The 26,747-nt window shown below is 40.7% G+C and overlaps 1 protein-coding gene across 1 annotated transcript; it reads left to right on the top strand.

Annotated features, from left to right (window-relative positions):
* The first annotated feature begins 223 nt into the window (after positions 1 to 223).
* Positions 224 to 26,403, top strand: LOC115027267 (uncharacterized). Its single transcript, XM_029460485.1, has 13 exons — positions 224 to 255; positions 12,080 to 12,167; positions 14,337 to 14,432; positions 15,859 to 15,960; positions 17,140 to 17,236; positions 18,174 to 18,274; positions 19,702 to 19,803; positions 20,983 to 21,079; positions 22,017 to 22,117; positions 23,528 to 23,629; positions 24,809 to 24,904; positions 25,292 to 25,426; positions 25,867 to 26,403. The coding sequence occupies exons 2-13, from the start codon at positions 12,154 to 12,156 to the stop codon at positions 25,979 to 25,981; spliced, it is 1,158 nt and encodes a 385-aa protein (XP_029316345.1). The 5' UTR covers positions 224 to 255; positions 12,080 to 12,153; the 3' UTR covers positions 25,982 to 26,403.
* The last annotated feature ends 344 nt before the right edge of the window (positions 26,404 to 26,747 follow it).

Genomic DNA, 26,747 nt, shown 5'->3' with positions numbered 1-26,747 from the left:
TATTTCTTCAGTTGAACACATAAACGCCTGCTGTCCACCTGAGTGGACAAATAAATATCTCTAAAACTAAAATTCAAATCTTGTTTTTTATGCCTAAAGAGCAATAAAAACACTTGGTAAAATGACAGGTGGTCATAATTCATGCATGAAAGGGTTAAGAAAGTTAGGGGAGGTGTTTAAGAATTCACTTTCACTTTGATTCAGTAGTTTTATTCAGTCTGCTCGTGACGAAGTTTTCTTTCCACCGTCTTCAAGGTATTGTCATTTATTACTATATATTTATGTATCGCCAGGGTTCATGTAACATCTGTTTATTTAAATTACTTTGTTCAGTTCGAAGAACAACAAGAAGAAACGTTGTTGTAGACGAGAGAAAAGGACACCTCGCTTACACTTACAGTCTCGATACCCGGCCCGAGTGGAAATTAACCTGTAAATGCTTTTTTATTTTCTTGCGTGATGAACAACTTCATTAAACTGAAATATGTAAATATCTTGGTTTATTCATGAAGACAACTGGTTTAAAAATATCATCTCATTAGACACCCAACCTCTAAACCAGGGGTGCCCAAAAGATCGACCGCGAGTGTAGTGCGCACCGTTTAAAGAAACGCGCGCGCACCCTGAAAGTGTTTGTTTCCTGCCTTGCGCGTTCACATCCCCTCCGCTCGCTCCCACAAACACACACGAGCGCACACACCTACAGTCAGAGACATAGCGGAGGACAGGAGTGAACTACGCACCAGCACCACAAGCTCGCAAGCCAAAAAAGTGTGGGCACCCCTGCTCTAAACTGACCTAATGATATTAACAATAATAATGACATAATAACGAGTCTCAACACATTGCTTTAACAAGCATCTTCAGTGACGTGACACACATGAACTGCTCAGCACTAACTGTGTGCACTGAACTAATTGATATAGTTATATAGTTATTGAACTGCCACTTAGGTTTATTGAAAATATGCCTGGAAACAAGCACATTGGTCAACATTTTTTGTTTTGTTGAAACATTTTAGTAAACATTGACAGTTCTTTCAGAAACCCTTTATCTAAAGGAGGTTGTTTTAAACAGTGGTTTGGTGTTGGGAGGCTTTTTAACAGGATGCCTTAGATCTTAATGGATTCATCAAAACTGTGTTTGTGTTGTTCCAGCTCTCAGAGACCAGACTGTTCAGGACTCGATGAGTTCGCGGGGGAGACCAAGAGTTATCTGCCAACAGTGATGATTCTAACGATCACATTATTAATTTCAAGTAAGCTTTCATTAACATTAAAATGTAACAGCATTGTTTAAAATGGTTATGGTGAATTAAACTACTCGGCTGGTTCAGGAAACGTGTCGGTGGAACAGCAAACTCCCTGTTGCTGCCGTTACACAGGTCCAGCAGCTCGCTGTGACTGCAGGGCTCGAGCTTGTTCTGGCTGAGCTCAAGTCTCTTCGGCCGCTGACGGAGGCGGCTCTGCCGACCTCTCTGCTCCCCGGCGGGCTGCTCTTCTGGCTGCCACGCCACCAGGAAGACGAGACGAATATGCGGGTCGTTTTCTAGTTTGTGCCACTTTGGATTTAGTCCAATAAACAAACTCATGTTACACGGACTACAGCCCCCGTTAACATTAGTGCCCCATAAACACAGATGATCAGCCCCACTGAAGATAACACAGGAGTAAAAAACACAGTAAATATATCAACACTAAAACTCAAATATAAACAGGGTAGTTGGCTTTTGTTAATAACATGACTGTAAACTCAGATTGTATGGATCCAGTTTAGAAGTGAAGTTCTGCTGTTTCTTTGGAGCAGGTGACTCAGAACTACACATTAAACATTTAATAGAAAGGATCGTTGAACAAACAAAAACAATAAGTTGTGTTATTAAATATAGTGTTATAGAAATAAGAACAAGTAATGACAATTGCCTGTAAAACAGAAGCAAACTCTTTCATGAGGAAATTGACACGACCTATTAGCACTATACGTCGGTGCCACCATGTACACTAACTCTCGATTGTTCTGCAGGTGCAGTGAGTCATTTGGTGAAGATACTAAGCCATCCTCCCGAAACCTCTGAATGGGAGGACCAGGACAGCGAGACTGAAGCTCAGAGGTGAGATGAGGATGTCAGACATTTGTCTGTGAGAGCTTTCCTGTGAACTCTGCACATGGGAGAAGACTTCAGGCTTAGCTTTTTAAAATGTTATTTAACCAGAAGTTGTTTTAATTGAGATTCAGAATCTCTTTTACCTAAAGAAGTCCTGGTCAAAGAGCAGCAGCATGAAAACGTTTCACTTAAAACAGCAAGAATGATTTAAAAAGAAACTGCAGACAAATTTCACATAAAAGAAACAAACAGTAATTTACATAAAACAATGAAATTAGCATGTTGCGGCTACTAATTCTTTTTTAATATATATATTTAACAGGATGCCTTAGATCTTAATGGATTCATCAAAACTCTGTTTGTGTTGTTACAGCTCTGAGAGACCACACTGTCCAGACTGTCTCCGTGCCTCTAGACTCAGTCGCAGGAAGTCTAACGATCACATCGTTAATTTCTCCCTCAAGTAAGATTTTATTAACATTAAAATGTAACAGCATTGTTTAAACTGGTTATGGTGAATTAAACTACTTGCTGATTTTAGAGAAACGTCCCCATTGCAGAAAGAAACACGTTGATGTTTGTGGAAAACAGGAAACAAATGGCACCCAAAGCCTTCAGCATTTCTGGACGGATCTCATCAACCCCTGCGGCTTTGCCACTGTGGAGTTGTTTGACTACCTCAGTGACTTCCATCAGGGAAATTGACGATGATCCCCCATCAGCTTCCAGCTCTGTCTCTACCATAGAGGGCGTGTTAGTTTTCGGATTCAAGAGTTCCTCAAAGTGCTCCTTCCACCAGCCGATAACCTTCTCAGTCAAAGTCAGCAGGGTCCCACCCTTGCTGTACACAGCTTGGATAGTTCCTTGCTTCCCCCTCCTGAGGTGCCGGATGGTTTTCCAGAAGCACCTTGGTGCCGACCGAAAGTCCTTCTCCATAGCTTCTCCGAACTTCTCACTGCTTTGCCTCTGACACGGCAGAGGTTGCCGCCCTTCTAGTCCTTCGGTACCCTGCAACTGTTTCCGGAGTCCTCCCGGATAACATAACCCGGAAGGACTCCTTCTTCAGTCGAACGGCTTCCCTGACCACCGGGGTCCACCACGGTGTTCGATGGTTACCGCCCCTTGAGGCACTTAAGACCTTGAGACCACAGTTCATCACCGCAGCTTCAGCAATAGAGTTTTGAACATTGCCCACTCAGGTTCAATGCCCCCAATCTCCACAGGGATATCTGAAAAGCTCCGCCGGAGGTGTGAGTTGGCACGGTGTGGTTGACACGCCTCGTCAACATTGCGTGGAAGTCTGGGACAGTGCCTAGGGGTTGGCAGACCGGGGTGGTGGTTCCCCTATTTAAAAAGGGGGACCAGAGAGTGTGTGCCAACTACAGGGGTATCACACTTCTCAGCCTCCCTGGTAAAGTCTACTCCAAGGTACTGGAAAGGAAGGTTCGGCCAGTAGTCGAACCTCTGATTGAAGAGGAACAATGCGGATTCCGTCCTGGTCGTGGAACAACGGACCAACTCTTCTCTCTCGCAAGGATCCTGGAGGGGGCCTGGGAGTACGCCCATCCGGTCTACATGTGTTTTGTGGATCTGGAGAAGGCTTATGACCGGGTCCCCCGGGTGATACTGTGGGAGGTGCTGCGGGAGTATGGGGTGAGGGGGTCACTTTTGAGGGCCATCCAATCCCTGTACGCCCAAAGTGAGAGTTGTGTCCGGATATTCGGCAGTAAGTCAGACTTGTTTCCAGTGAATGTTGGCCTCCGCCAGGGCTGCGCTTTATCACCAATCCTGTTCGTGATGTTCATGGATAGGATATCGAGGCGTAGTCGTGGAGGAGAGGGGTTGCAGTTCGGTGACCTGAGGATCTCATCGCTGCTCTTTGCAGATGATGTTGTCCTTATGGCATCATCGGTCTGTGACCTTCAACAGTCACTGGATCGGTTCGCAGCCGAGTATGAAGCGGATGGGATGAGGATCAGCACCTCCAAATCTGAGGCCATGGCTCTCAGCAGGAAACCGGTGGATTGCCTACTCCGGGTAGGGAATGAGCACCCCTGCGGTGAGTTGGCGGATTTGAGCGATCTCCGTCCCTATAGACTCAGTCGCACGATGTCTAACTCGAGTGCTGCGTTTGACGATCACATCGTTAATTTCTCCCTCAAGTAAGATTTTATTAACATTAAAATGTAACAGCATTGTTTAAACTGGTTATGGTGAATTAAACTACTTGCTGATTTTAGGGAAGCGTGGAAACACGTTGATGTTTGTAGAAAACAGGAAAGAAACGACGACCTCCTCTGAACTTTCAGCCTCCATAGCAGCGTCACTCTGCCAGTGTCTGTCAGGAGCAATAATGACTGCAAGACTAAGAGACAACAATGGATGATTACAGGTCGGGGGGGTTATGAGGTCACATTGATCATTTTAAGGCCCTGTCACACATATCCGACAGAAACGTATGCCGGCGCATATGAAATGTCTGCAAAAAAGGTTGATATAAATTAAGGGTAAGTTGTGATCGTTTGAAGGACGCAGACGATACGCCGAACACGCCAGACATACGGCTCCGTCACACAGCTCCGTCACACAGCTCCGTCACACAGCTCCGTCACACAGCTCCGTCACACAGCTCTGTACAGCAGAAACATGCCGGCGTATATGAAAAGTAGCTCAAAATTTGTCAGAGTCCAAATACGTCCAACCTTTCCACAGCGGTGTTGTAGCTGACGTATACATAACGAATACATAACAAATTATTATACGTATGTCTAACCCAGGGGTGGGGAACCTCCGGCCTCCGAGTCGTATACGGCCCGCGAGACCATTTGATCCGGCCCTCGAGGTAATTCATAAAACGCACGCAAGGAAAACTCCACTAGAAAAAAAACTAGACGGCAATATTTTAAATGGGCGACTGACCGTTTTTCCTGGCCAAGGTCAGGGTCCTTGAACACCACACGAGCAAAACGTGTCGTCACGTCATATCAAACTTCAGTATTTAACAAGACGGTCATTGACATCAGTGAACGCAGCGTGGCGAGTGTAAACAAGAGAAAGTTGGATGTGGAATGTCTTCACTTTCCAGGAGAAATGGACGAACGATTATTTCTTTGAGGAAGTAAAAGGCCAGTGTGTCTAGTTTGTGCGGACGCCCTCGCAGTGATGAAAAATAATTTCGAGCGTCATTACTGCACGAAACATGCCGAACTGCACGAGCTGAAAGGACGAGTGCGTTTGGATAAAGTTAACGCTCTTCGGCGGAGTTTGGCCCAACAAGCAGCTCTCTGCAGAGCGGAACATACAAAAATGGAGAGATAGAGAGGTAGACCCCCACACCAAGAACAGACTGTCCCACCACTGCTGTGCAGTTATCACTGCCATGTGCAATACTCACTTTATTTATATCAACCTCTTGGTACTTATATTATTTTTTATTCTATTTAATTATTGTGTTCTGCCTTTTTACTTCATATGTTCTTCTGCTGTGACAAGATAAATGTCCCCGTTGTGGGACTAATAAAGGATTTCTGATAAAACAGAAAGATACAGGATAAAATTGTTGCTTTTTTTGCATTTAGCATAAAAGAAAAGTGAAATGAACGGGCTGCGTCTTAAAGAAATTTGCAGAGGTTATGAGTTCAATAATTAGTACGGCCCTCGAAGGATGTTGAAAAAATAAAATGGCCCTTGATAGGAAAAAGGTTCTATTGATAGCTTATCACTTACCTATTTAAAACGTATCAGAGCGTCTGGCCAACGCAGCTGGAAAAGTGCCATCTGCTTCACGTCATGCTGATGCTGGAGAACGGGTAACATGCTGAACGCTAGCTGTACTGTAGAAACACGTTTAATAAGTTACTCCATCGTCAGGCATCTTAACATAGGGTAGGAATAGGTTATCCACTCGTTATCAATTAACTGGCTGTAGGGTTCACCGTCAGCCGACGTAAACGTAACGTACCTCTAACGTAGTCACGTAGGTATTCACGTAGTAACGTAACTTATGAAGCACACGTTGGGTACGTCCGAAAACTTTGAACATGCTCAAAACATTTTCACGGCTTCAGCGTTCAACAACACACCACAGTGTAACACCGCCTGCTCTTAACGAATACTACTTATACCTTATATCAACGTACACCAGCGTGTTGCCGATATTTTGTATACGCCATATTTTTGTAAACGTTATGCATTTGTTGGGTATTCGTCTGATACATTTTGTATTAGGAAGTGACTATCAATAGGTTAGACATGCGTATCTGTATGTATTTGGACTCGGACAAATTGTGAGCAATTTTTCGTATTCGTTTCCGCCATACGGAGATGTGTGACGGGGCCTTTAAAGACCGGCTGTCCTCTGCTATGTAGAAGTAAACTTTAAGTAAATCCTGTAAAAATCTACTTATCTTTATAATAACTGCAAATGTTAGCGGCTCTCCTTCCTCATAACACTCATATGGTCCTAGAATACTCTCATATGATGGAACAAGGTTACATCTGTGACAGAAGAGGAGAGAATCATTCAGTGACAACAGAATCTACTTTTACTGAACTTCTCTGCTAGTTTCTGGGTATCAAGCAGATGTTGGGGCTCGATGGAGAACAATCTAATGTCCCGTCCTGCTGATCTTTCTCTCTCGTCTTCTAGAGAACCTGGGGATCAACCGGATCAAGCTGTGACAAGTCACCAGATGGCATCAAGGCAAAAAAAAGAGATTCTTCTTTTAAAAAGAGGTAATCTTTTTACCAGAGGTGGAAGAAGTTCTTTTTACTGAAGTAAAGGTCATATTACCAAAGTGTAGAAATACTCTGTTACAAGAAAAAGTACAAAAGTATCAGCGTCAAAATATACTTAAAGTACCAAAACTAAAAGTACTCATGCAGAATGGCCATTTTTGAAATACAGTAATATACATTATATCACTGGAAGTGATTCATTAATGTGTCCATCATCATTGCAGCTGGTAAAGGTGGAGCTCATTTTAATTACTTTATACTGCTATCAAAAATGGTACATCATAATTCATTAGTTGATTTATACTTTGTATTAATAATATCAACCTGCAGTGAAACTAGTAACTAATGTAGTCAAATAAATGTAGTGGAGTAAAAAGTACAATATTTGAGTAGAAGTGTAAAGTAGTATAAAGTGGAAATACTCGAGTAAAATACAAGAAGCTCAAAGTTGTACTTTAACAAACATTAAAATGTTGCTGCATCATGAGCATTTTGTACACACACACACACACACAGACACACACACACACACACAACCCAGTTTATTTGAAGGAGTTTTTATAGCAGTAAACCTCGGTGTATTTATTAAGACGCTCATCAGTTTCACCTCTGTGTTGCATGTGATGAATGATTATTACTGTCTGCAGGCAGCACGATCTTCTCAGACCCATCTGGAGAAGGTGTCTTACCCTTCAGAACTGTGAGTCAAACCTCTTGTCCTAATTTATATTCCTTCATATACTTTTTGCAATATTGCTGAAGCTAAACTGTGCACAATCATTTTGTCACTATCCTTCCACCACTTTGTGAAGACCCTGTCTCTATTGTCTGGTTGCTAATGTATTTGTGTTGTGTTGCAAAAGCCCAGCAGGTGTGGTTGCAAAAGCTCAAAGTTGTGTCATGATCGTGATTTTGTATATCCTGTTTTAGTTTGAAGTGTTCACCCCCCTTATGTAATGTCTAGTTGTACTTCCTGTCTGTGTGTTTTTCCCCCCTGTGATTGTTGATTTGCTCCTCCTGTGTCCGTTCACCTTGCCCCTGTGTTTTAGCTTCTCTCCCCAGCTGTGTCTCGTTCCCCTCGTTTAGTGTCTGTGTGTATATCCCTGTCTGTCCCAGTGTTAACTTCCTCATCTGCGATCTTGCATTTGAGTCCTCACCTTTTCCCCACCGTGACAAGTTGTACTTTAACAAACATTAAAATGTTGCTGCATCATGAGCATTTTGTACACACACACACACAGACAGACACACAGACACACACACACACACACACACACACACAGTTATTATAAGGAGTCATGCAGCAAATTGGACTTTGGGACAACACTTGAGCAGGGTGACACACGAGCCCTGTGGGGACACACAGGTGTGAACCCTGTACTGAACAGTTAAAGTCTACGTTGTTGTTATTGTTGGTTTATATCTATTTTTATGTTCATTAATTTTCATAACCCAGTTTATTTGAAGGTGTTTTTATAGCAGTAAACCTCAGTGTATTTATTAAGACGTTCATCAGTTTCACCTCTGTGTTGCATGTGATGAATCTTCTCAGATCCATATGGAGAAGGTTTCATCCCCCTCAGAATTGTGAGTCAAACCTCTTGTCTTAATTTATATTCCTTCATATACTTTTTGCAATATTGCTGAAGCTAAACTGTGCACAATCATTTTGTCACTATCCTTCCACCACTTTGTAAAGACCCTGTCTCTATTGTCTGGTTGCTAATGTATTTGTTTTGTATTGCAGAAGCCCAGCAGCTGGGCCCGGTGTTTCCCAACATGATAAAGGCACGCCACACGAGTTCCAGTGAGAGAAGACGGTCATACTGTTGTGGAAGTTTTCCTGCTTTACTCTGGAGAGATGTATATAAAATCAAATACATGGTGATAGAGACAGAGTTGTCTTTGTGCATTTATTTGCTGCCACAAATGGCACCAGTTTCACAGAATACAGCATAGTCTATGGAAGGGCACAGGTTGGAAGAAGACACATAGGCATTTTATACAATTTGGTTTGGAGGCGAGGTGAGGTGAGGAAACTGCCCTTTGATGCTTGTAAGGTAATAGTTATGTAAACAGAGTATTGGGTGATACACTCAATATTCTGTCTCAGTATGTTAAACAGTTTGATCAAGATTTGGGTGTGTCCTGTCTTTTGTTAGTTCAGTATCAGTCTAATCAGGATGCGTCTGTCTTGTATTAACATGACCGGCACTTCTATGTTAGCATCAAATGGCAGTTGGCTTGTTTAACATAGGAAACTTATATAATTAAAACAGTATACATTTAAATTGCTATTACAATACACGTTACCATCTCACAATAATTATTGAATTTCTCTTTTTAACGTAGCAACACACACAGCTCAAGACGCAAAGCTCCCACTTTATATGTCCCCTTTGTTCTACACACGTTTGTGCATGTGTACACTGAGCACGTAGAGACGCACACAGGACTACACACACATTGTTTTCCATCAGTTTGTTTAACTTTGGACAAGACTGATTACTGCCAACCTCGACTATCAAAGAACTCCAGAATCCTTCAACCTTTACCAGCTATTGATATGTTCATTGTGTTCAAAGTTATTAACTAATTTAGTAATCAAGTGTCCTAATTCATTGTCAAATATATTTTACGAGATATGTTACACTTCTTATTGTTTGAAAGATGTTTCAATGAACTTCTGTCTCCCAGAATATCTCTTGTCACTTTCTTCTATTCCCGCCATATTCTTCCAGTGTCTCCAGTTATGCAAATTCTAACTCGACCATTGTATGACAGTCAGAATGTTCTCAAAGTATACAACAGTATTCTTGTGTCATCCCTCCCCTCTACTGTCTTTAAGATGCATGAACACAGATATACAGTTCTTTATTCAATCAGACTGTCAGGTGTGTGCCTTTCCAAATCATGTCCAATCACACAGGTGGACTCCAATCGATGAGCAGTGGAAACGAGACGCACCTGAGCTCAAGTTTGAGTGTCACATCAAAGGGTGTGACTACTTATACTTTAAGAAAAGTGAAGGGGTATGAACACTTTCCGGATGCACTGTACATGAAGTAAAACAGGAAGTGGACTTCTACTATGTTTTGTCTTAATATTCCTAAACAGTTTTTTCTATTTTAATGCACTTATTTGATATGGATGCTGCTCAACTTGTTGTTTATCTCTCGCTCTACATGTATTATCTGTATGTTGAATAAAGTTTCTTTAATAATAATAAGAAAACTGCCTTAAAAGGGGAGGGGTTTAAACAGAATCACCTCAGTGACTGATACAAACAGGTTCAGCAGGGTCTTTCACGAGAAAGTTGCGGATGATTTTTAAGGTGTTGGCTAGTTTCACATTGACTTCTCGTCGTTCAGGAGTGACGCAGTCTTCAAGGTATTGTCATTTATTACTGTATATTTGTTTTATCGCCAGGGTCCATGTAACATCTGTTAATTTTTATTATTTCATTCAGTCCGAAGAACAACAAAAAGAACCGTAAAAAAAGTGTCAAAATCGCGTTTTTTGTAGAAGTCCGAAAAGGACCGTGTGCTTTACTGTTTCCTTTATCTTAAACTGTGTTGTCGAATAAACAAAAACAATAAGTTTTATTTGGTTTTACTTCATCACTATGATCCGCTTCAGTTGTCTGTGATCTTTTAAACAAATGTTTTATTTATAATACCAGAAGTTGGAACAATAAAAGACAATTGCCCGTAAAACAGAAGCAAATCCTTCCATGATGAACTTGAAATGACACAACCTATTAGCACTATACACGTGCATCTCAATATATGATTAGAATATCGTGGAAAAGTTCATTTATTGCATTAATGCAATTCAAAAAGTGAAACTCATATTATATGGATTCATTACATACAAAGTGAAATATTTTAATCCTTTACATAAGACTAAGAAAATAAAGCTTGCTCGTCTCATTGTTGAGTCTCGTGTCTCTCATCTACCTCTTGACATTACCTCAGAGATTTTAACTCTCATTAAAAAAGAAAGGTACGAGCCATACAAGACGAGCAAAGGAAAATTCAAGACAAGTGGACAGAGGAGTTTGTATTTGTCCTCCACGAGTCGAACCCTTCGTGCGTAATGTGCAAACACACCGGCTCTGGTTTCAAGAGAAGTCATTTGGAGCCATCCAAAATTCAACTATATTTACGCACCTGGAAGAGAAATTAGTAAAAGAAAATAGAGCAGCTTTCTTCTGTTTCTGGACAACAAAGGCTCAAACACAGGACGACTAATACAGCTGAACGATGAACTGAGGCATCCTTTGAGATCGCATGGAGTTTGGCTCGGGCAAAGAACCTTCTCAGACTCAAACATTGTGAAACTGCTTTGTGGCTTCAGCAGAAATATTGTTTGCAGAGTTTGACAACATCATCCCAGTATTAAGGTAATTCTTCTTTTAATGAATGCATTGGTTGCATTGCATATTGTATGTTCTGGCTGGATGACAGATTAATAAACAGAAGTGCTTTTTATGACTGGATGTTGCTTTTCATACTTTGCGGTAAAAGTGACTCTCCTGTTGACTTTGTCCTCTCAATGTGGCTCTCACATAGTGAAGACCACTGATCTATAGCGTTCAGGTCAGGCGAGTTTGCTGGCTAATCAAGCACAGTAATTCCATGGTCAAATGTTTGAATGGCCTCTGCTTGACGATCCGCTCAAGGCTGCGGTTATCCCTGTTGCTTGTGCACCTTTTCCGACCACACGTTTTTACTTCCACTCAACTTTCTCTGAATATGTTTGGATACAGCACTCTGAACAGCCAGCTTCTTTAGCAATGACCTTTTGAGGCTTCCCCTCCTCGTGGAGAGTGTCAATGACTGTCTTCTGGACAACTGTCAAGTCAGCAGTCTTCCCCATGACTGTGAAGCCTGCTGGACCAGATTGAGACCATTTAAAGGCTCAGGAAACCTTTGCAGGTGTTTTGAGTTCATTAGCTGATTAGAGTGAGACACTGTGAGTCGACAATATTGAACTTTTTCACAAAATATATTTTCAGATTTTTGGGTTTCCATTAGCTGTAAGCCATAAACTGTAAACTTTATTAAAACTAATAAAGGATTGAAATATTTCACTTTGTGTGCAATGAATCTATATAATATGAGTTTCACTTTTTGAATTGAATTTATGAAATTAAATAATATTTTCCACGATATTCTAATTTATTGAGATGCACCTGTAGGTGCCACCATACACTAACTCTCGTTTGTTCTGCAGGTGCTGTGAGTCAGCTTGTGGCGGTACGAGTCCATCCTGCTGAAACCTCTCCGTGGGAGGACCAGGACATCCTGATGGAAGCTCAGAGGTGAGATGAGGATGTAAAACGGACATGTGTCTGTGAGAGCCTGTGAACTCTGCACATGGGAGAAGACTTCAGGCTTAGCTTTTTAAAATGCTATTTAACCAGAAGGTCCTCAGACCCTCTGTCCTTAGACCCTCTGTCCTTAGACCCTCTGTCCTTAGACCCTCTGTCCTTACACCCTCTGTCCTCAGACCCTCTGTCCTTAGACCCTCTGTCCTTAGACCCTCTGTCCTTTAGACCCTCTGTCCTTAGACCCTCTGTCCTTTAGACCCTCTGTCCTTAGACCCTCTGTCCTTAGACCCTCTGTCCTCAGACCATCGGTCCTTAGACCCTCTGTCCTTAGACCCTCTGTTCTTAGACCCTCTGTCCTTAGACCCTCTGTCCTTAGACCATCTGTCCTTACACCCTCTGTCCTTACACCCTCTGTCCTTAGACACTCTGTCCTTACACCCTCTGTCCTTAGACCCTCTGTCCTCAGACCCTCTGTCCTTAGACCCTCTGTCCTCAGACCCTCTGTCCTCAGACCATCTGTCCTCAGACCCTCTGTCCTTACACCCTCTGGCCTTAGACCCTCTGTCCTTAGACCCTCGCATCGCACAAGGAAAAACTTCCTAAAAGAAACCCCAAAATTAAAGGGGGAAAAATGGAAGAAACCTCAGGGAGAGCAACTGAGGAGGGATCCCTCTCCCAGGACGGACAGACGTGCAATAGATGTCATGTGTACAGGATAAACAACATAGTACAAATACAACATTTGACAGAAATGATGTTGTGTTGACAAAGAGAAAGTTTGGATGAATCCAGGAAAATGTCAAAAAGGCTTCCCAGTGTCCAGCAGGACCAGGGCAGCAGGCGCTGTCACGATTCCTGACAACCTGCCACATGAGAGACAGAAACTCCGGGGATGATACCCCAGATGATGAGTTAGTAACATACATTTACATAAATGCATACAGATAGAGAGGGAGAAGAAGAGAGGGAGGGGAGGAGAGAGGAAGAGAAGGAGAGCAGGGAGGTATGCCCTGGCAGTCTAAGCCTATAGCAGCATAACTAGGGGCTGATCCAGGGCAAACCTGAGCCAGCCCTAACTATAAGCTTTATCAAAAAGGAAAGTCTTTAGCCTGCTCTTAAATGTGGAGAGTGTGTCTGCCTCCCGAACACAAACTGGAAGCTGGTTCCACTGGAGAGGAGCTTGATAGCTGAAGGCTCTGGCTCCCATTGTACTCTTAGAGACTCTAGGAACCATAAGTAACCCTGCAGTCTGGGAGCGCAATGCTCTAGTTGGTTTATAAGGTACTATGAGATCGTTAAGATATGCTGGAGCCTGACCATTAATTGCTTTGTAAGTCAGGAGAAGGATTTTGAATTCTATTCTGTATTTTACCGGGAGCCAGTGCAGAGCAGCTAATACAGGAGTAATATGATCCCGTTTCCTTGTTCTTGTCAATACACGTGCCGCTGCATTTTGGATCAACTGAAGAGTCTTAAGCGACATGTATGAAGGACTCTGAGGCGTCTGACTGACTGTTGTCTGAGAGATTCTTCTGACTCAGAAGTCAGCTCCTCCATCTTTAACTTATTAAGACTGGATGCAACATTTGAGTGTTTCTCCCTTTAGAGCCGGATGAGACTTTGCCATCTTTTATATGATGTAATCGTTTTCGAGACTTGTGACAGATGAATGCATTAGCCTCTTAGCCTCTTAGCTAGCAGGAACGTTTTTTAAAGTTTGGCTTTAGACGAGGGCTGACGATTCGATCGTGGGGAGCGACTCTGATGCCGACTACAGCTGTTACTTGGATGAAAACAACAAAGACAATTAATTTCAGCGAGCTATCACATGTTATTAAACTGCCACTTAGTTTTATTGAAAATATGTCTGGAAACAAGCACATCGGTCAACATATTAAATACATTTTTGTTTTGTTTATTGATAAAAAAAGTTAAACTGGGTCGTCGAATAAACAAAAACAATACATTTTATTTGAGTTATTTTGTTTTAATTCAACACTATGATCTGCTTCAGTTGTCTGGGATCTTTTAAATTAGTTTTTAATTTATAATACCAGAAATAAGAACAAGTAATGACAATTGCCCGTAATTGAAATGACACGACCTATTGGCACTATACGTCGGTGCCACCATGTACACTAACTCTCGATTGTTCTGCAGGCCTGCGATGAGTGAGCGGGTGGAGACAGTGGAGATCGTCCATCCTGCTGAAACGTCTCTGCAGGAGGTCAGGGACAGCGAGACTGAAGCTCAGAGGTGAGATGAGGATGTCAAACTGACATTTGTCTGTGAGAGCTTTCCTGTGAACTCTGCACATGGGAGAAGACTTTAGGCTTAGCTTTTTAAAATGTTATTTAACCAGAAGTTGTTTGAATTGAGATTCAGAATCTCTTTTACCTAAAGAAGTCCTGGTCAAAGAGCAGCAGCATGAAAACGTTTCACTTAAAACAGCAAGAATGAAAAAATAAACAAACAACAGCAATAAGACAAACAGTGATTTACATAAAACAATGAAATTAGCATGTTGCAGCTACTAATTATTTTTTAATAATGTTTATTTTTTCTAGACTTGTGACAGATGAAATGCATCATGATTCGCTAAAATATATTTGGGGGATGTGAAATGCATTATGGGAAATGTAATTTATTAATTTCCCCCCCTTAGCCTCTTAGCCTCTTAGCCTTTTAGCCTCTTAGCCTCTTAACCTCTTAGCCTCTTAGCCTCTTAGCCTCTTAGCCTTTTAGCCTCTTAGCCTCTTAACCTCTTAGCCTCTTAGCCTCTTAGCCTCTTAGCCTTTAGCCTCTTAGCCTCTTAACCTCTTAGCCTCTTAGCCTTTTAGCCTCTTAGCCTTTTAGCCTCTTAGCCTCTTAGCCTTTTAGCCTCTTAGCCTTTTAGCCTCTTAGCCTCTTAACCTCTTAGCCTTTTAGCCTCTTAGCCTCTTAACCTCTTAGCCTTTTAGCCTCTTAGCCTTTTAGCCTCTTAGCCTCTTAGCCTCTTAACCTCTTAGCCTTTTAGCCTCTTAGCCTTTTAGCCTTTTAGCCTCTTAGCCTCTTAGCCTCTTAACCTCTTAGCCTTTTAGCCTCTTAGCCTCTTAACCTCTTAGCCTCTTAGCCTCTTAGCCTTTTAGCCTCTTAGCCTCTTAGCCTCTTAGCCTCTTAGCCTCTTAGCCTCTTAGCCTTTTAGCCTCTTAGCCTTTTAGCCTTTTAGCCTCTTAGCCTTTTAGCCTCTAAGCCTTTTAGCCTCTTAGCCTCTTAGCCTCTTAGCTTCTTAGCTAGCAGGAACTTTTTTTAAAGTTTGGCTTTAGACGAGGGCTGACGATTTGATCGTGGGGAGCGACTCTGATGCCGACTACAGCTGTTACTTGGATGAAAACAACAAAGACAATTAATTTCGGGGAGCTATCACATATTATTAAACTGCCACTTAGTTTTATTGAAAATATGCCTGGAAACAAGCACATCGGTTAACATATTAAATACATTTTTGTTTTGTTTATTGATTTAAAAAAAAAGTTATGATCTGCTTCAGTTGTCTGGGATCTTTTAAATTAGTTTTTAATTTATAATGCCAGAAATAAGAACAAGTAATGACAATTGGCCGTAATTGAAATGACACAACCTATTAGCACTATACGTCGTGCCACCATGTAGACTAACTCTCTTTTGTTCGATTGTTCTGAAGGTGCAGGCCTGCGATGAGTGAGCAGGTGGAGACAGTGGAGATAGTCCATCCTGCTGAAACGTCTCTGCAGGAGGTCAGGGACAGCGAGACTGAAGCTCAGAGGTGAGATGAGGATGTCAAACTGACATTTGTCTGTGAGAGCTTTCCTGTGAACTCTGCACATGGGAGAAGACTTCAGGCTTAGCTTTTTAAAATGTTATTTAACCAGAAGTTGTTTGAATTGAGATTCAGAATCTCTTTTACCTAAAGAAGTCCTGGTCAAAGAGCAGCAGCATGAAAACGTTTCACTTAAAACAGCAAGAATGAAAAAATAAACAAACAACAGCAATAAGACAAACAGTGATTTACATAAAACAATGAAATTAGCATGTTGCAGCTACTAATTATTTTTTAATAATGTTTATTTTTTCTAGACTTGTGACAGATGAAATGCATCATGATTCGCTAAAATATATTTGGGGGATGTGAAATGCATTATGGGAAATGTAATTTATTAATTTCCCCCCCTTAGCCTCTTAGCCTTTTAGCCTCTTAGCCTTTTAGCCTCTTAGCCTTTTAGCCTCTTAGCCTCTTAACCTCTTAGCCTCTTAGCCTCTTAACCTCTTAGCCTCTTAGCCTTTTAGCCTCTTAGCCTTTTAGCCTCTTAGCCTTTTAGCCTCTTAACCTCTTAGCCTTTTAGCCTCTTAGCCTCTTAGCCTTTTAGCCTCTTAGCCTCTTAGCCTTTTAGCCTCTTAGCCTTTTAGCCTCTTAACCTCTTAGCCTCTTAGCCTTTTAGCCTCTTAGCCTCTTAGCCTTTTAGCCACTTAGCCTCTTAGCTAGCAGGAACGTTTTTTAAAGTTTGGCTTTAGACGAGGGCTGACGATTCGATCGTGGGGAGCGACTCTGATGCCGACTACAGCTGTTACTTGGATGAAAACAACAAAGACAATTAATTTCGGGGAGCTATCACATGTTATTAAACTGCCACTTAGTTTTATTGAAAATATGCCTGGAAACAAGCACATCGGTCAACATATTAAATACATTTTTGTTTTGTTTATTGATAAAAAAAGTTAAACTGGGTCGTCGAATAAACAAAAACAATAAGTTTTATTTGAGTTATTTTGTTTTAATTCAACACTATGATCTGCTTCAGTTGTCTGGGATCTTTTAAATTAGTTTTTAATTTATAATACCAGAAATAAGAACAAGTAATGACAATTGCCCGTAATTGAAATGACACGACCTATTGGCACTATACGTCAGTGCCACCATGTACACTAACTCTCGATTGTTCTGCAGGCCTGCGATGAGTGAGCGGGTGGAGACAGTGGAGATCGTCCATCCTGCTGAAACGTCTCTGCAGGAGGTCAGAGACAGCGAGACTGAAGCTCAGAGGTGAGATGAGGATGTCAAACTGACATTTGTCTGTGAGAGCTTTCCTGTGAACTCTGCACATGGGAGAAGACTTCAGGCTTAGCTTTTTAAAATGTTATTTCACCAGAAGTTTTTCTCATTGAGATTCAGAATCTCTTTTACCTAAAGAAGTCCTGGTCAAAGAGCAGCAGCATGAAAACGTTTCACTTAAAACAGCAAGAATTGTTTCAAATTTCACATAAAACAAACAATAAGACAAACAATGATTTATATAAAACAGCGTTCAGTAACCTCTTAGCCTTTTAGCCTCTTAGCCTTTTAGCCTCTTAGCCTTTTAGCCTCTTAACCTCTTAGCCTTTTAGCCTCTTAGCCTCTTAGCCTTTTAGCCTCTTAGCCTCTTAGCCTTTTAGCCTCTTAGCCTTTTAGCCTCTTAACCTCTTAGCCTCTTAGCCTTTTAGCCTCTTAGCCTCTTAGCCTTTTAGCCACTTAGCCTCTTAGCTAGCAGGAACGTTTTTTAAAGTTTGGCTTTAGACGAGGGCTGACGATTCGATCGTGGGGAGCGACTCTGATGCCGACTACAGCTGTTACTTGGATGAAAACAACAAAGACAATTAATTTCAGCGAGCTATCACATGTTATTAAACTGCCACTTAGTTTTATTGAAAATATGTCTGGAAACAAGCACATCGGTCAACATATTAAATACATTTTTGTTTTGTTTATTGATAAAAAAAGTTAAACTGGGTCGTCGAATAAACAAAAACAATACATTTTATTTGAGTTATTTTGTTTTAATTCAACACTATGATCTGCTTCAGTTGTCTGGGATCTTTTAAATTAGTTTTTAATTTATAATACCAGAAATAAGAACAAGTAATGACAATTGCCCGTAATTGAAATGACACGACCTATTGGCACTATACGTCGGTGCCACCATGTACACTAACTCTCGATTGTTCTGCAGGCCTGCGATGAGTGAGCGGGTGGAGACAGTGGAGATCGTCCATCCTGCTGAAACGTCTCTGCAGGAGGTCAGGGACAGCGAGACTGAAGCTCAGAGGTGAGATGAGGATGTCAAACTGACATTTGTCTGTGAGAGCTTTCCTGTGAACTCTGCACATGGGAGAAGACTTTAGGCTTAGCTTTTTAAAATGTTATTTAACCAGAAGTTGTTTGAATTGAGATTCAGAATCTCTTTTACCTAAAGAAGTCCTGGTCAAAGAGCAGCAGCATGAAAACGTTTCACTTAAAACAGCAAGAATGAAAAAATAAACAAACAACAGCAATAAGACAAACAGTGATTTACATAAAACAATGAAATTAGCATGTTGCAGCTACTAATTATTTTTTAATAATGTTTATTTTTTCTAGACTTGTGACAGATGAAATGCATCATGATTCGCTAAAATATATTTGGGGGATGTGAAATGCATTATGGGAAATGTAATTTATTAATTTCCCCCCCTTAGCCTCTTAGCCTCTTAGCCTTTTAGCCTCTTAGCCTCTTAACCTCTTAGCCTCTTAGCCTCTTAGCCTCTTAGCCTTTTAGCCTCTTAGCCTCTTAACCTCTTAGCCTCTTAGCCTCTTAGCCTCTTAGCCTTTTAGCCTCTTAGCCTCTTAACCTCTTAGCCTCTTAGCCTTTTAGCCTCTTAGCCTTTTAGCCTCTTAGCCTCTTAGCCTTTTAGCCTCTTAGCCTTTTAGCCTCTTAGCCTCTTAACCTCTTAGCCTTTTAGCCTCTTAGCCTCTTAACCTCTTAGCCTTTTAGCCTCTTAGCCTTTTAGCCTCTTAGCCTCTTAGCCTCTTAACCTCTTAGCCTTTTAGCCTCTTAGCCTTTTAGCCTTTTAGCCTCTTAGCCTCTTAGCCTCTTAACCTCTTAGCCTTTTAGCCTCTTAGCCTCTTAACCTCTTAGCCTCTTAGCCTCTTAGCCTTTTAGCCTCTTAGCCTCTTAGCCTCTTAGCCTCTTAGCCTCTTAGCCTCTTAGCCTTTTAGCCTCTTAGCCTTTTAGCCTTTTAGCCTCTTAGCCTTTTAGCCTCTAAGCCTTTTAGCCTCTTAGCCTCTTAGCCTCTTAGCTTCTTAGCTAGCAGGAACTTTTTTTAAAGTTTGGCTTTAGACGAGGGCTGACGATTTGATCGTGGGGAGCGACTCTGATGCCGACTACAGCTGTTACTTGGATGAAAACAACAAAGACAATTAATTTCGGGGAGCTATCACATATTATTAAACTGCCACTTAGTTTTATTGAAAATATGCCTGGAAACAAGCACATCGGTTAACATATTAAATACATTTTTGTTTTGTTTATTGATTTAAAAAAAAAGTTATGATCTGCTTCAGTTGTCTGGGATCTTTTAAATTAGTTTTTAATTTATAATGCCAGAAATAAGAACAAGTAATGACAATTGGCCGTAATTGAAATGACACAACCTATTAGCACTATACGTCGTGCCACCATGTAGACTAACTCTCTTTTGTTCGATTGTTCTGAAGGTGCAGGCCTGCGATGAGTGAGCAGGTGGAGACAGTGGAGATAGTCCATCCTGCTGAAACGTCTCTGCAGGAGGTCAGGGACAGCGAGACTGAAGCTCAGAGGTGAGATGAGGATGTCAAACTGACATTTGTCTGTGAGAGCTTTCCTGTGAACTCTGCACATGGGAGAAGACTTCAGGCTTAGCTTTTTAAAATGTTATTTAACCAGAAGTTGTTTGAATTGAGATTCAGAATCTCTTTTACCTAAAGAAGTCCTGGTCAAAGAGCAGCAGCATGAAAACGTTTCACTTAAAACAGCAAGAATGAAAAAATAAACAAACAACAGCAATAAGACAAACAGTGATTTACATAAAACAATGAAATTAGCATGTTGCAGCTACTAATTATTTTTTAATAATGTTTATTTTTTCTAGACTTGTGACAGATGAAATGCATCATGATTCGCTAAAATATATTTGGGGGATGTGAAATGCATTATGGGAAATGTAATTTATTAATTTCCCCCCCTTAGCCTCTTAGCCTTTTAGCCTCTTAGCCTTTTAGCCTCTTAGCCTTTTAGCCTCTTAGCCTCTTAACCTCTTAGCCTCTTAGCCTCTTAACCTCTTAGCCTCTTAGCCTTTTAGCCTCTTAGCCTTTTAGCCTCTTAGCCTTTTAGCCTCTTAACCTCTTAGCCTTTTAGCCTCTTAGCCTCTTAGCCTTTTAGCCTCTTAGCCTCTTAGCCTTTTAGCCTCTTAGCCTTTTAGCCTCTTAACCTCTTAGCCTCTTAGCCTTTTAGCCTCTTAGCCTCTTAGCCTTTTAGCCACTTAGCCTCTTAGCTAGCAGGAACGTTTTTTAAAGTTTGGCTTTAGACGAGGGCTGACGATTCGATCGTGGGGAGCGACTCTGATGCCGACTACAGCTGTTACTTGGATGAAAACAACAAAGACAATTAATTTCGGGGAGCTATCACATGTTATTAAACTGCCACTTAGTTTTATTGAAAATATGCCTGGAAACAAGCACATCGGTCAACATATTAAATACATTTTTGTTTTGTTTATTGATAAAAAAAGTTAAACTGGGTCGTCGAATAAACAAAAACAATAAGTTTTATTTGAGTTATTTTGTTTTAATTCAACACTATGATCTGCTTCAGTTGTCTGGGATCTTTTAAATTAGTTTTTAATTTATAATACCAGAAATAAGAACAAGTAATGACAATTGCCCGTAATTGAAATGACACGACCTATTGGCACTATACGTCAGTGCCACCATGTACACTAACTCTCGATTGTTCTGCAGGCCTGCGATGAGTGAGCGGGTGGAGACAGTGGAGATCGTCCATCCTGCTGAAACGTCTCTGCAGGAGGTCAGAGACAGCGAGACTGAAGCTCAGAGGTGAGATGAGGATGTCAAACTGACATTTGTCTGTGAGAGCTTTCCTGTGAACTCTGCACATGGGAGAAGACTTCAGGCTTAGCTTTTTAAAATGTTATTTCACCAGAAGTTTTTCTCATTGAGATTCAGAATCTCTTTTACCTAAAGAAGTCCTGGTCAAAGAGCAGCAGCATGAAAACGTTTCACTTAAAACAGCAAGAATTGTTTCAAATTTCACATAAAACAAACAATAAGACAAACAATGATTTATATAAAACAGCGTTCAGTAACCTCTTAGCCTTTTAGCCTCTTAGCCTTTTAGCCTCTTAGCCTTTTAGCCTCTTAACCTCTTAGCCTTTTAGCCTCTTAGCCTCTTAGCCTTTTAGCCTCTTAGCCTCTTAGCCTTTTAGCCTCTTAGCCTTTTAGCCTCTTAACCTCTTAGCCTCTTAGCCTTTTAGCCTCTTAGCCTCTTAGCCTTTTAGCCACTTAGCCTCTTAGCTAGCAGGAACGTTTTTTAAAGTTTGGCTTTAGACGAGGGCTGACGATTCGATCGTGGGGAGCGACTCTGATGCCGACTACAGCTGTTACTTGGATGAAAACAACAAAGACAATTAATTTCAGCGAGCTATCACATGTTATTAAACTGCCACTTAGTTTTATTGAAAATATGTCTGGAAACAAGCACATCGGTCAACATATTAAATACATTTTTGTTTTGTTTATTGATAAAAAAAGTTAAACTGGGTCGTCGAATAAACAAAAACAATACATTTTATTTGAGTTATTTTGTTTTAATTCAACACTATGATCTGCTTCAGTTGTCTGGGATCTTTTAAATTAGTTTTTAATTTATAATACCAGAAATAAGAACAAGTAATGACAATTGCCCGTAATTGAAATGACACGACCTATTGGCACTATACGTCGGTGCCACCATGTACACTAACTCTCGATTGTTCTGCAGGCCTGCGATGAGTGAGCGGGTGGAGACAGTGGAGATCGTCCATCCTGCTGAAACGTCTCTGCAGGAGGTCAGGGACAGCGAGACTGAAGCTCAGAGGTGAGATGAGGATGTCAAACTGACATTTGTCTGTGAGAGCTTTCCTGTGAACTCTGCACATGGGAGAAGACTTTAGGCTTAGCTTTTTAAAATGTTATTTAACCAGAAGTTGTTTGAATTGAGATTCAGAATCTCTTTTACCTAAAGAAGTCCTGGTCAAAGAGCAGCAGCATGAAAACGTTTCACTTAAAACAGCAAGAATGAAAAAATAAACAAACAACAGCAATAAGACAAACAGTGATTTACATAAAACAATGAAATTAGCATGTTGCAGCTACTAATTATTTTTTAATAATGTTTATTTTTTCTAGACTTGTGACAGATGAAATGCATCATGATTCGCTAAAATATATTTGGGGGATGTGAAATGCATTATGGGAAATGTAATTTATTAATTTCCCCCCCTTAGCCTCTTAGCCTCTTAGCCTTTTAGCCTCTTAGCCTCTTAACCTCTTAGCCTCTTAGCCTCTTAGCCTTTTAGCCTCTTAGCCTCTTAACCTCTTAGCCTCTTAGCCTCTTAGCCTCTTAGCCTTTTAGCCTCTTAGCCTCTTAACCTCTTAGCCTCTTAGCCTTTAGCCTCTTAGCCTTTTAGCCTCTTAGCCTCTTAGCCTTTTAGCCTCTTAGCCTTTTAGCCTCTTAGCCTCTTAACCTCTTAGCCTTTTAGCCTCTTAGCCTCTTAACCTCTTAGCCTTTTAGCCTCTTAGCCTTTTAGCCTCTTAGCCTCTTAGCCTCTTAACCTCTTAGCCTTTTAGCCTCTTAGCCTTTTAGCCTTTTAGCCTCTTAGCCTCTTAGCCTCTTAACCTCTTAGCCTTTTAGCCTCTTAGCCTCTTAACCTCTTAGCCTCTTAGCCTCTTAGCCTTTTAGCCTCTTAGCCTCTTAGCCTCTTAGCCTCTTAGCCTCTTAGCCTTTTAGCCTCTTAGCCTTTTAGCCTTTTAGCCTCTTAGCCTTTTAGCCTCTAAGCCTTTTAGCCTCTTAGCCTCTTAGCCTCTTAGCTTCTTAGCTAGCAGGAACTTTTTTTAAAGTTTGGCTTTAGACGAGGGCTGACGATTTGATCGTGGGGAGCGACTCTGATGCCGACTACAGCTGTTACTTGGATGAAAACAACAAAGACAATTAATTTCGGGGAGCTATCACATATTATTAAACTGCCACTTAGTTTTATTGAAAATATGCCTGGAAACAAGCACATCGGTTAACATATTAAATACATTTTTGTTTTGTTTATTGATTTAAAAAAAAAGTTATGATCTGCTTCAGTTGTCTGGGATCTTTTAAATTAGTTTTTAATTTATAATGCCAGAAATAAGAACAAGTAATGACAATTGGCCGTAATTGAAATGACACAACCTATTAGCACTATACGTCGTGCCACCATGTAGACTAACTCTCTTTTGTTCGATTGTTCTGAAGGTGCAGGCCTGCGATGAGTGAGCAGGTGGAGACAGTGGAGATAGTCCATCCTGCTGAAACGTCTCTGCAGGAGGTCAGGGACAGCGAGACTGAAGCTCAGAGGTGAGATGAGGATGTCAAACTGACATTTGTCTGTGAGAGCTTTCCTGTGAACTCTGCACATGGGAGAAGACTTCAGGCTTAGCTTTTTAAAATGTTATTTAACCAGAAGTTGTTTGAATTGAGATTCAGAATCTCTTTTACCTAAAGAAGTCCTGGTCAAAGAGCAGCAGCATGAAAACGTTTCACTTAAAACAGCAAGAATGAAAAAATAAACAAACAACAGCAATAAGACAAACAGTGATTTACATAAAACAATGAAATTAGCATGTTGCAGCTACTAATTATTTTTTAATAATGTTTATTTTTTCTAGACTTGTGACAGATGAAATGCATCATGATTCGCTAAAATATATTTGGGGGATGTGAAATGCATTATGGGAAATGTAATTTATTAATTTCCCCCCCTTAGCCTCTTAGCCTTTTAGCCTCTTAGCCTTTTAGCCTCTTAGCCTTTTAGCCTCTTAGCCTCTTAACCTCTTAGCCTCTTAGCCTCTTAACCTCTTAGCCTCTTAGCCTTTTAGCCTCTTAGCCTTTTAGCCTCTTAGCCTTTTAGCCTCTTAACCTCTTAGCCTTTTAGCCTCTTAGCCTCTTAGCCTTTTAGCCTCTTAGCCTCTTAGCCTTTTAGCCTCTTAGCCTTTTAGCCTCTTAACCTCTTAGCCTCTTAGCCTTTTAGCCTCTTAGCCTCTTAGCCTTTTAGCCACTTAGCCTCTTAGCTAGCAGGAACGTTTTTTAAAGTTTGGCTTTAGACGAGGGCTGACGATTCGATCGTGGGGAGCGACTCTGATGCCGACTACAGCTGTTACTTGGATGAAAACAACAAAGACAATTAATTTCGGGGAGCTATCACATGTTATTAAACTGCCACTTAGTTTTATTGAAAATATGCCTGGAAACAAGCACATCGGTCAACATATTAAATACATTTTTGTTTTGTTTATTGATAAAAAAAGTTAAACTGGGTCGTCGAATAAACAAAAACAATAAGTTTTATTTGAGTTATTTTGTTTTAATTCAACACTATGATCTGCTTCAGTTGTCTGGGATCTTTTAAATTAGTTTTTAATTTATAATACCAGAAATAAGAACAAGTAATGACAATTGCCCGTAATTGAAATGACACGACCTATTGGCACTATACGTCAGTGCCACCATGTACACTAACTCTCGATTGTTCTGCAGGCCTGCGATGAGTGAGCGGGTGGAGACAGTGGAGATCGTCCATCCTGCTGAAACGTCTCTGCAGGAGGTCAGAGACAGCGAGACTGAAGCTCAGAGGTGAGATGAGGATGTCAAACTGACATTTGTCTGTGAGAGCTTTCCTGTGAACTCTGCACATGGGAGAAGACTTCAGGCTTAGCTTTTTAAAATGTTATTTCACCAGAAGTTTTTCTCATTGAGATTCAGAATCTCTTTTACCTAAAGAAGTCCTGGTCAAAGAGCAGCAGCATGAAAACGTTTCACTTAAAACAGCAAGAATTGTTTCAAATTTCACATAAAACAAACAATAAGACAAACAATGATTTATATAAAACAGCGTTCAGTAACAGGACACGTGGTGAGATGGTCCATAGTCCTGGTTTTATTATCTTCCATGACTATAATAAGATTATCTAATTCAAGGTGTCACCATCTTTAATCAAAACTGTGTTTGTGTTGTTCCAGCTCTCAGAGACCAGACTGTCCAGGACCCAGCATGCCCGCGGGGGGGAGCCTTCTCAGTCCTGATGAGTCCCCAGACCCCGGGGTGTCTATCAAGAGTACTGCGTCTAACGATCACGTCACTAGTTCCTCTCTTGAGTAAGATTTGATTAACATTAAAATGTAACAACATTGTTTAAACTGGTGACGGTGATTTAAACTACTTGGCTGAAACTTTGAGCCTCCATAGCAGCGTCACTCTGCCAGTGTCTGTCAGGAGCAATAATGACTGCAAGACTGTAAGAGACAAAAATGGATGATTACAGGTCGGGGGGGTCATGAGGTCACATTGATCATTTTAAAGAGAGACCATTCGCTGCTTTATAGAAGTAAACTTTAAGTAAATCCTGTAAAAATCTACTTATACTTATAATAACTGCAAATGTGGTCGTAGAAAACTCTGATATGATGGAACAAGGTGACAGAAGAGGAGAGAATCATTCAGTGACAACAGAATCTACTGTTCCGTACTGTACTGTTGGCTCGATGGAGAACAAACTAATGTCCCGTTCTGCTGATCTTTCTCTCTCGCCTTCTAGAGAACCTGTGGCACCAACTGGATCAAGCTGTGACAAGTCACCAGATGGCATCAATGCACAAAAAAATACCTCTTCTTATTACCAGAGGCGGAGGAAGTACATTCTATCTAAGTAAAAGTCGTAATACCAAAGTGTAGAAATACTCTGCTTTAGCTAAAGACTCATATATGAGACTTATATGTCCCCTTTGTTCTACACACGTACAGACTGCTTGCACTCTGTATGACTATTGGACCTTCTTTGCAAAGAATAAATATTCTAAAAACAAGTTTATTCCTCAACAATCTTCATTTCAGTATTATAAACTTCACTGGTCATTTGTATAAGGACTTAATTCAAACTTTCTACATATATACAACTGGCTATTGAGGTGACTTGGTGTAAATAAGGTCAATTAATAAATATAACAAAATGATATTAACTATAATAATAATAATAATTATATTTAATGTTAATGCACCTGCTTCATTGTAGTGCCTATTTTGAAGTCCCTATTAATTGTTTTATTAATATTAAAGTTTCACCTTTAATTCATAATTTCATGTCTTTGTGTGATTTCAGTGAACTGACCATTAATTAACTAAAATAACTGCAGTTACAGGTCTGGTGTTGTATTTATGTTGTTATATCTACAGCAGAGTTTTAGCAGTGCTACAGTATCAGTCAGAGGCCAGCGGTCTTCTGGCAGGTGAACATTGTTTTTAGTTGTAAGACTCATTTAGGCCTCGAGGGTGTACCACTACCCATCGAACTATAAAGGGAAGAATCTGTCTGTATGAAGGAATGTCCTTTATAACCTCAGACAAAAACTTTCTTCACCTGTTCTTAATACTCACATTAGAGAAAACAACTTATATCAGACTAATGTACAGTTCTGGTAA

The sequence above is a fragment of the Cottoperca gobio genome, chromosome 22 (assembly GCF_900634415.1).
Source record: "Cottoperca gobio chromosome 22, fCotGob3.1, whole genome shotgun sequence".
NCBI lineage: Eukaryota > Metazoa > Chordata > Actinopteri > Perciformes > Bovichtidae > Cottoperca > Cottoperca gobio.
This window is presented reverse-complemented; position numbering and strand designations above follow the sequence as displayed.